The sequence below is a fragment of the Argiope bruennichi genome, chromosome 6 (genome assembly GCF_947563725.1).
Source record: "Argiope bruennichi chromosome 6, qqArgBrue1.1, whole genome shotgun sequence".
Taxonomy (NCBI): Eukaryota; Metazoa; Arthropoda; class Arachnida; order Araneae; family Araneidae; genus Argiope; species Argiope bruennichi.
In genome coordinates this window covers 97,103,407-97,113,605 of record NC_079156.1, presented here as the reverse complement: position 1 = coordinate 97,113,605, position 10,199 = coordinate 97,103,407, and the positions used below count along the sequence as shown (strand labels likewise).

The 10,199-nt window shown below is 30.0% G+C and overlaps 1 protein-coding gene across 1 annotated transcript; it reads left to right on the top strand.

Moving 5' to 3' along the window:
* Nucleotides 1–4,829: 4,829 nt before the first annotated feature.
* On the top strand, nucleotides 4,830–8,257 carry LOC129972741 (adult-specific rigid cuticular protein 15.7-like). Its single transcript, XM_056086984.1, has 3 exons — nucleotides 4,830–4,857; nucleotides 5,888–5,995; nucleotides 7,684–8,257. The coding sequence occupies exons 1-3, from the start codon at nucleotides 4,846–4,848 to the stop codon at nucleotides 8,215–8,217; spliced, it is 654 nt and encodes a 217-aa protein (XP_055942959.1). The 5' UTR covers nucleotides 4,830–4,845; the 3' UTR covers nucleotides 8,218–8,257.
* The last annotated feature ends 1,942 nt before the right edge of the window (nucleotides 8,258–10,199 follow it).

The following is a 10,199-nucleotide window of genomic DNA, read 5'->3' as shown; positions in this document are numbered from 1 at the left end:
AATGTTGTTGGTTAGTGAAATGCTAAATTTCATCGCATACGTTTGTCTTTTGTTCGCATGCACAAAAGATAAAAGATCAATCTTTGACGACTGGACCCAAATTCAATACAATTCTAATGATAAATCTATTTTTCTTTGTTTCAACTTAATAGATATTTTTACATTTCTTTTCCTCTAATCAGCTTTCCATTTTAAAGAAAGCTTCTTTGAGATTTTAAATATAGATGTTTATATGTTATTTCATTGACATGGAAAAATCGGCGTGTGTAAACTCAGCATTCTAATGTCTCTTCTTCAAAAAAGTTGACTAGAACGTCTTTAACAATACAGAAAAAAATATGTTGTAATGAATTACAGAGCAAAGAATATAAAAATAGATACTTTTTATAAATTATTATGAGTAAATATGATTCATAATATAAATACTTTTTATAAATTACATGTGTTTGGAATATTTATAATAAATACATCATTTTAAGAAAAGATATTGAGCATAAAAATAAAATTTGTGAGGAAAACAAATAATGTTTGATAGTACAAGGTGTCCCAAAATGTATGCAGCTTCTAATATTCACAGATTCGGATAGAGGACGTCAAGACAAGTATTTTGATTTATAATATGTAGGGCCTCCAAATATAGCGTCATAGTCTAATTTAGGTGTGAAGCTTGTGTGATGAAAACTTCAAGAAATGAGAAGAAAAAAAACCAAGTGAAAATCAACTTTCAATACAAAAAATTTCCGAAATGTCGGCCATTCGAATAAATGACATGACGAAATTCGAATTATTTTCTGCAAAACATCTGCTCCAATTTCTTTGACCTCGGTTTCAATTGCTGCTCTCAAGTCGTCCAATGTTGAGGTCTATGTGAAATACACTATGTCTTTCAGATGTCCCCATAAAAAAAGTCACATGGGGTAAGATCCGGAGAGTGAGGTGGCCACTCTATAACCCTGCCTGTTTTCTCAAAGGAATCTAACCCGATAAGTCTATCGTGAAAATATTCCGCTAAGTTTCGCTAAGTGCAGTGAAGTCTAGCGCCATTTTTCATAAGTCAATAATCGCTTATCCTGTCAATGCCATGCAAAAATGGGATAACATCGTTACTCAACACATCAAAATAAGCTTCACCGGTGACATTTTCGATTTAAAAAAATTAGCCCAATGTTGCCTTCGGCAGATAACGCACACCCAATTATGAGTCTAAGTGAGTGCAGTGGTCGAACTGTTGCATCACGAGGATTTTCAGTGGCCCAGACCCTCCAGTTCTGTTTCTTAACATATCCATGGAGGTGGAAGTGCTCTTCGTTACTGAAACAGATCCAATTAAAATCAATTTCGCAATATTCAACTTTATTAACCCTTATCGTGGCAAGACTGCTTTTTTTGAAAATAAGCAAAAAAATGTATATAATATAAATAATGTATATAATAAATTATATGTAATAATATAAAGTTGTATGTATGGTATACTATACAAAATGAACATAAGGGTTAATCATCGTGTGTTCAAAATCAGAGCTTCTTAAACCGTATATACCATTTTTCCTGTCAATGGTTGGCACAAATTTGCATAGTCACCTAAGGAAGCTTCCATTTTGTGGAATCGTCGTATATATCATAATTTGAAATACGAATTGTCGGATTCGTAATTAATGTTCTTCGTGTAATTAGACTATGACACTATATTCGCCAGCATATTATACATCAAAATACTTGTTTGCCCTTTTCTGTAAATATTAGATGCTGCATACCTTGTGAGGCACCCTGTATTAGTATATAGTTTCAGCCTTTAGAAAGAATTGCAGCTATCGAAAAACTTTTGACAAAAATGTTATTTTTTATGAAAGGGCCTAGTTTAAATTTCGTGCCTTCAGAAGTAAGAAAATTATGGAGAAATGAAAATTTTAAACTTTTTAGTCACTTTAATTCATAAAAATAAAATTTGTGATAAAAACTTATAGGGAATCTTTATACAATCTTTGAATATTTTCCTAATAAACATTCTTTTAACTTCATAATGCTTTTTAAGAATATCGATATAATTCTCTGTCATTAGTTCGAATTAATTCCGCCACTTATAATACTTGAATAGAAATTCTTGCCAGCTATTTGAGGAGATAGAATTATTTTGTCCAGAGAGCGAGTAAAATTATAGTATTAAGCCTGTTCTAGTACTTGATCTTCGTCTATCTGAGTGATTAGACACTATAAAGACGGATACCAGGATCAAATACAAAATAATCATCACAAATCCAAATTACCTCATTGGAGGATTGACTTGACATTCAGATGTGGTCAAATACAGTCATACCATCATTGTTATACACTCAAAGAAAACTAGAATCCACTTATTTATCTATTGACTTCTGATCTCATTACATGAACTGCTTCTGTAGAATCGGAAATAAAAAAAAATAAAAATCTATTCCTCTTTCATTTTTATTTATAATTACAAAAGATTTGAACTGTTAAGAAGAAAAAGAGTGGAAGAGAATGCAATTGATGAAAGATTTTTAAAGAAGTCTCACATGCTAGGATTAAAAATCAATCGAAGTAAAAGAGAGAAAATCCCTTTTCAACTTTTATCATCTAAAGAATTACAGTTATCGAAAAATCTTTTCAAAAATATTGTTCTTTATGAAAGGGCCTAGTTGGAACTTTCTGTCTCCAAAAGTAAGGAAGTTATGGAGGAATGAAAATTGCAATCCCAATCATTTGCATCCCTTTTAACTTGGATTACTCACATATGAAGTAATGAATAGCATATAAGCCAGTTAACAACTGCGCTACACGAGCATGTGCTTTTGTATCCTGGTCATGTTACTGGACTGCTAATCACAAGGTCCCAGGTTCTATCCCCTCTCAATTCAATTTGCTACAATGGTGACCTCGGACGATGAACCTTCAAACTTCGTACAGCTGTTGTGGCACCATCTACCCACAGCAAACCAAAGTCGTAACACTCACGTGACGCAGCATCAGCAACCACTCACCCACACACGCTCTCCATAACGCTTGGTGCTACTGAACTGGGTACAGATCCATTAGACAACAACTCAATACATCACCACTCAACAGCCATATCGTTCGTTTCACCTCCGACTCACTGGAGGGAGAATCTGTAGTGAATAGCATATAAGCCAGTTAACAACTCTGCTACACGAGCATGTGCTTTTGTATCCTGGCCATGTTACTGGACTGCTAACCACAAGGTCCCAGGTTCTATCCTCGCGCATCGCAAATTCGCCACAAACTCTAACAAGACATCCATTTTTCTAATAACATTTCCCTCTCGGGTTGAAATCTAATTTAAGTTATTCTAGTAATGGTGTACATAAGATTGCATAAGCAAAACATTATATGTATGTGCATATGTATATATTTGCATGTGGATGTGTATATGTATATGCATTCACTTTTAAACGAGGACTGGTTTAGGGTCCTATAAAACAAGATTTATTTTGAAAACCATTGCACACGGTATTCTTCCTATAAAAAATTTAACTGAAATTTAAAAAAAAAAGGTCAAATATTGAATTTGATATTTTATTTAATTTTTAATTACACATTTACTTATTGCAACATAGTAACTTCAGGATCCACACCTGTTAATTTGGCAATGATTAACAATATAAAAATATTTTTTCTTGCATGTAGTTTTTTAACTTCATCCGTTTCATGCTTTTAAGCACAGAGTTTTGGAATCAGCTCTTGCATCTTTCTAATAGGTAAGAGTTCTGAAATTTATCAAGATATGTGCTCTTAATGACAATATTATATTTCAATATTTTCAAAGCTTTGTTATTGATTAATTTTAACTAAATTTCAATTTTATGTGAAAAATTTTGTCTTGTGGTAAATTCAATATAAAATTTCAAACTAAATTTTATTATAAATTATGAACAAAGTTAATTATTAAATATAAAAAAATAGTAGAAATAGTAAAAAGGAGTTTTTTTTAAAAAAAATTTGCTAATATTAGTATATTTGAAAGTAAAACGAGATATGAAATGTAGGAGGGAGGGAGGAATGAAAATTCAAAATGTCAAAGTGCGTGAATCAATGCGAAAAAAAGAATTATTTTCCAAGAATATCATTTGGGAAAAAGAATGAGAAATACATCACTAGTCTTAACTTCTTATGAATATAAATAAAATTTACCTAAAGTATCTATCGATGCCTTATTATTTACAGAATCATTTTATCCTTCAAATTTTTTATTTGAAAATTTTATTTATAAAATTAAATGCATTAAAAGTGCTTTTATTATTATTAATAATAATTTACTTATATTTTTCGTACGACTATTTTTTTATTCATCACAAATCACTGCAATTTGAGAATTTATAATGAATTCTAAAAATTAAAGAAAAAAACGGAGGCAAAATATTTTTTTTAAAAACTACACTGCATATAGCCTCTAATTATTATAAAATAATGAAGAAAGAAAATTTCTAATTATGCATAGAAATCGATAATCAATATAATAATGCACAAAATCAATGCAGGTAATGGGTATTAAGAACAAACGTAAAAAATGCTTTATATATTTGATGCAAATGACCTCAACTGATACTAATATGTGTCAGATACAATTTTTCCCGTTAGAGACCAGTTCTCCTGAAGGTCCTCTAAATCATTTAAATAACGCATACAACGTAATTGGGCGTGGAATGTAGTTCGTTTGGGTGATGATATTGAAGTAATTTTAAAAGTTTTATTAAATTTTCATCTCTTACGTATTTGATTATTCAAAATCCTTGGAAATTTTTAGTATAAATTGGGACTGATTCCAAACACAACTTATTCAGTTTCTTGAACTCACCAAGAAGAAATCTAAAAATGTTCGCTAAGGTAAGTTTAATTCTTCTTATTCAATCATTTTTTCTGTCTTATATTTGATTAGCATGCTTTTTAATCGAATATATACATCATTTACTGTCTAGTATTTAATGAAAATTAACTTCATAAAGCAGTTTAAGATTTAAAGTTCAGTATAAGTTTAAGATTATTTACACGAACCATAATTTAAAAGCTGTCTTCTAAAATCATAAATTTGATTGTAAAAGTTTAATTTATTTTTAAAATTTAAAATAAAACAATTTGGGGAAATTTTATTTGAAAGAGAAAGATATTTCATCTTTGAATTTGTATTAATCTAAATCACATGCACAAATGTGTTTTGTGTTCTTTTTTTTTTTTAAATTGAATAAAAATAATTTTCATTTTATCTTATCTTCTTTACTGTAATATTCTTCACGTATGATCTAATTTTAATTGGTTTCATAATTCTTAAATTATTAAGAAATTAATTCAAAATTTTGATAAATTTTATTAAAAAAACAAGCAAATAATGATAATATTTAATTAATCATCAATATTTTAATCTCTCAAAAAAATTCTGTCTTATATTTTTAATGCAAAACACTGATCATCAAGAAATATTAATTTATACTTAGATTCTGTACAATTTTTCAAGATTCCATCAAATGACTAATTCTCTTAACATTATTATCAAATTATTTAATGGCCGCCCTCAAATAATTCCCAATATCTTTTCAGCGAGTTAAATAAATACCTCTAAATATTGATCACAAATGGCATAAATTTTTAATGAAACACACTTTTAAGGTTAAAAATTCTAATAATATTTCAATTTGTTCAAAATTCTTATTTTTTATTTGTTGTAAAATTATTTATACGAGCAAAATTTCAAATAAATTTCATGCAATACTAGGGAATATAAAAAGATCTATTTCAGATTCTAATTAATTTTTCTTCGACAATCTCTCAATATTCCTTCCATTGCTCTGATGAACATTTTTTTACTGCTTTCCATTACTCACAATGAAACCTACAGATGATTATTTATTCTATTCAACAGGTCGCCATCCTTCTCGTAGCCGTGGCTGCTGCTCAGGCTTCCGTCTTGTACGGAGGACATGCTGCTTTGGTCAACACCGGTGTTAGCACCAGTGCACGATCTCAAGATGTAAGTAATCGCTTTGAATTATATTTTTCTCTTCTAGATGCCACTAAATTGTTATTTTTGACAATCACCAAATTATTGTTTCACTGTTGTTGTTATTGTTTTTCAGTCCAGCAGAAACGTATTTGTTTAGCTATCTGTGATCATTTTTGTGAATCATTTTGTAAATCACACGTTGTGAATCATTTTTCCTACAAAAATGTTACTAAACTAGAAAACTATCGTTTCATATCGTTATTACTATTTTATTTTTAAAATACTTTAGCGGAAATTCAATTTTAACTTTAAAGCATACAAATCTAAATTGTGTGATACAATAGGAAAGATTAAAACTCTTACTAATCACTTTGCAAGAGAGATCGCTTGACTAACAGTGGTCAAATATAGCAGATAGCTGATAGTTAGTGTTTAATAAGAAAGGCTTTTTTTCATCATTGTAAATTTGTATTTTGATTAGATTTTTAATTAAAAATTAATAGGAATTTTTAATTGTATATCAATAACTTCATAACATACTCTTTTATAACAATACGCTTGTATAATTTTTAAATATATTTCAAAACAATTCTTCACATTGCTTTAGTAATTTTTTATTAGCATGCACATTATACAAATAATAAATATGATTTTTCAATGTCGGAATGTTATTTCCCTGATAGTGTCGATTAAATTTCTTAATAATACTGAAGCATAAAATATTATTATACTTTCTAGAAATCTACAATCTTTTATTTTATTTTATTTTTACTTTTATTTTTTGGAAGACTATTCCCGCTAGATATCATTTTATTTAATGAATTATTTATGTCAAATTAAAGTCTTAGTTGCCCAAATTTTAATAGACTTTGACGCTGTAGATTAAAAGGAATTCCCAATCATCTTAAATAAAAACATCTGAAAGAAATAATAATTGTTTCATGCTATTTTCAAATCATTTATTGATAAGATTTCTCTTTGTGTGTACAGCTAATTTTTACTTTCCTTCAATAGTAATAACCTTATTAATTTTATATTTTGCGTTCCCATGAAGCAAGGAAGCAAAACGATTTGCAAGGTGATTAGAGATCCCAAAGATATATATACAGCATGAACGAAATTCTATAGATTTAGAGGATTAATTTTTTAAGCAACCCATACACACAGGGAAGTTTCTGCTCTTTAAGTATTTATGTCACCATTGTGAAAAAAGATAATTATGAAATTTTCAAAATCGATTATTATATTTCAAAGCAAAATGAAATAACATTGAAACATATATGCAGATCTACTATCAAATAAAAAACCCGACTTCGATGCAGTGATGGTCAATGGATTAATAATAAATTAATTTTAGTTATTTAATGCCTACACTTTTCTATCGAATTTTTCGTAATTAAATGTCATATTCTTCAATTCTTACATTTTCATTTTTAATAACAATCAAAATCTTCTATTCAAAGGATAATAAACTAATAAATTTTCTGATAAATATTAGTGAAAAATTTAGTTGTATTGCAGGTATTTTACAAATATTAGTTACTTTTTTATATATTTGTTATTTGTCTTTTATCTTTTATTAATTTTTTTTGTGTGTGAGGAATACTAAAACATATGGTTATTTACATATTTTGATACTATTATATGCAATAAAGTAAATAAAAATTTACAAAATCCTTCCGGATTTCTCATTATGAACTTTTATTTCTCAATAGGGATTCGGCAACTATGCTTTCAACTATGGAATCCAAGACGGACTCGGTGCTGCCAACTCCCGCGCCGAAGTAGGAGATGCCCACGGAAACAAAAAGGGATCTTACACCATTGCCGACATCGACGGACGAGCCCGACGAGTCGATTACGTTGCTGACGCTCTCGGATTCCGAGCCACCGTCAAGACCAACGAACCCGGAACCGCCGCCAGTGCACCAGCTGCCGCCCTCGTCGCCAGCCCTTACGCCGGACCCGTTGCCCCAGTCGTCAACCACGTAGCCCCTGCTGCCGCCGTTGTTGGACATGCTGCCACCTATGCCGCTCCATTGGCTGTTGCTGCCCCAGCTGTCGCTGCTCCAGTGGCCGTTGCCGCTCCAGCTATCGCTGCTCCAGTTGCCTACGGTGGAGTGATCGTACACGGTGCCGCCCTTGCTGCCCCAGTAGCTTATGGTGGAGTTCTCGGACATGGTCTTGGCCTTGCAGCTCCTCTTGGACTCGGATATGGTCTGGGTTATGGCAAAGCTCTCATCCATTAAAATTTATTTTCATTATATCAAGCAAACACATTACGTACAAACATACGGACTGAATTGAAAAAAAAAGTGTATTTATTATGGAGGAAATGATAAAATCTTTACGATTCTGATGTGCAAATAAAAGAAGTACATTTTATCTTTTCTGTTTGATTGCTTTTAGCACTACATTCATCAACAAGCATTTTTATTCAAGAATATTTTTTGTCATAGATTGTTTTCTTATAAATAACTAGACAATGAGTAATGTCATACAGATTTAAATAAGAATTTTTATTTATAAAATACTTGATTATTACAAACAAAGGTAAATAATCTTTTAAAAATCTCAGATTTGGCAAAAATTGTGATAAAAAAAGGTCAAATAAAATTTTTAGGCACAATCAATACTTGATTTTGATATCATATAACATCCGTTTGAATTAATACTAATACAAAAGTGTTAATATTAAAAATAGATCAGAATAGAATATGAAGTACTTCAGCAACTGCTTTCTTAATATTTATCTAATTAAATCAATAATTGATCAAAATGTTAAAATTAAAACAAGTATTTTGAAAATTTAAAAAAACTCAACTTAAAATGTTTATGCTCATTCTATATGATAAAAGTGAAAAATCATTTTTAATTTTTTTAAGAATGCAGATACATATTTTTTTTTATTTTAACTTTCCGGTATGAAAAACTAATTATTCAAGTGTTAGTTAAAAATTTAGTAAAAACCTCTAATTTTGTCAAGTGTTAGTTAAAAATTTAGTAAAAACCTCTAATTTTGTCAAGTGTTAGTTAAAAATTTAGTAAAAACCTCTAATTTTGTCAAGTGTTAGTTAAAAATTTAGTAAAAACCTCTAATTTTTTTTACCTATTATAATTTGTTCCATAAAAGACTTCATGATGGCTTGAGTTCAAGTAGACACTCCCCATGTCAATATCAACTATACAAAAATTATTTAAGTTATTACTTATCTTAAGTTTATATTAGAAAAATCTAAAATGTGTGTCAACATCTCAGAATCCGCTTTTAAATTTTAGTTTACAAAAATGAAAATTAAGAGTTATTCGTCAAATCTTAATGCGCATATCATCTTTTCCTTTTTGAAAGCAGAAATTTCAAAATTAAAATTACTTTATTTCTGATTTCGTTAATTTATAGAATGCTATATTTATTTCTTGTACATTGACATAAACTCTAGTACATGTCTTTGCAGTTAGAATGCACACGAATATTTCCTAATCTGAAAGGCATGAATGGAAGAAAGGAAAAAAGAGCTCTCAAACTCTCCTATTTACTTTATTTTATTCTAACCTTCCTTTTTATTTTCTCGTATACGTATAAAAAAAGAAAAATATGCTTTCATTAAAAAATTCTAACATGAAAATTTGGCGAATCTTCACGTTTCAACCCTCCCGAAGTCCTACAAATTACATCTGTCTGTCTGTGAAAACAATAACTAAAAAACACTCTTAGTTAGACTAAATAAATTTGCCATATAGTCTTAACATTAAATTTGTAGATTTTTAAATTTTAAACAAAATCCATTTATTAAATTTTAAACAGAATCCATTTAGAAAAAGTATGTTTGTCTGTCTATAAATTAACAAGTAACTACAAAATAAAGAGAGCATGACAAGTAAAACAAATTCTTGTGTGCTATGAATTATGGCACTTTACAAGCCCATTGACAGTTATCTGTCAGCGATTGAAGCCGAATGAGCATCTCTTGTTTTTTCAGCAGTGTCAACTAAAGCCAAGAGTACGACTTTTACAGGGCGGAAATCCGCCCTTTTTACAGGGCGGACTTCATTCGTGCATTTCATTTATTCAACTACTCATCGTAATTTAGATCTGAACCAGAAGACGATCACCTCTGAACCAGTCTCTCCAGAGCTATTACTCTCGACATGAAGTACTTTGCGACCACGACAGACTTACACGTGCGCCAGCCACCACCACACACGGAGAGTCTTCGGCTGGCGTGTTCGA

Bases quoted from the DNA above. Each gene is read 5' to 3' on its own strand.
- LOC129972741 (XM_056086984.1), top strand. The intron at 5,996-7,683 runs GTAAGTAATCGC...ATTTCTCAATAG, and splicing joins CCAGTGCACGATCTCAAGAT to GGATTCGGCAACTATGCTTT.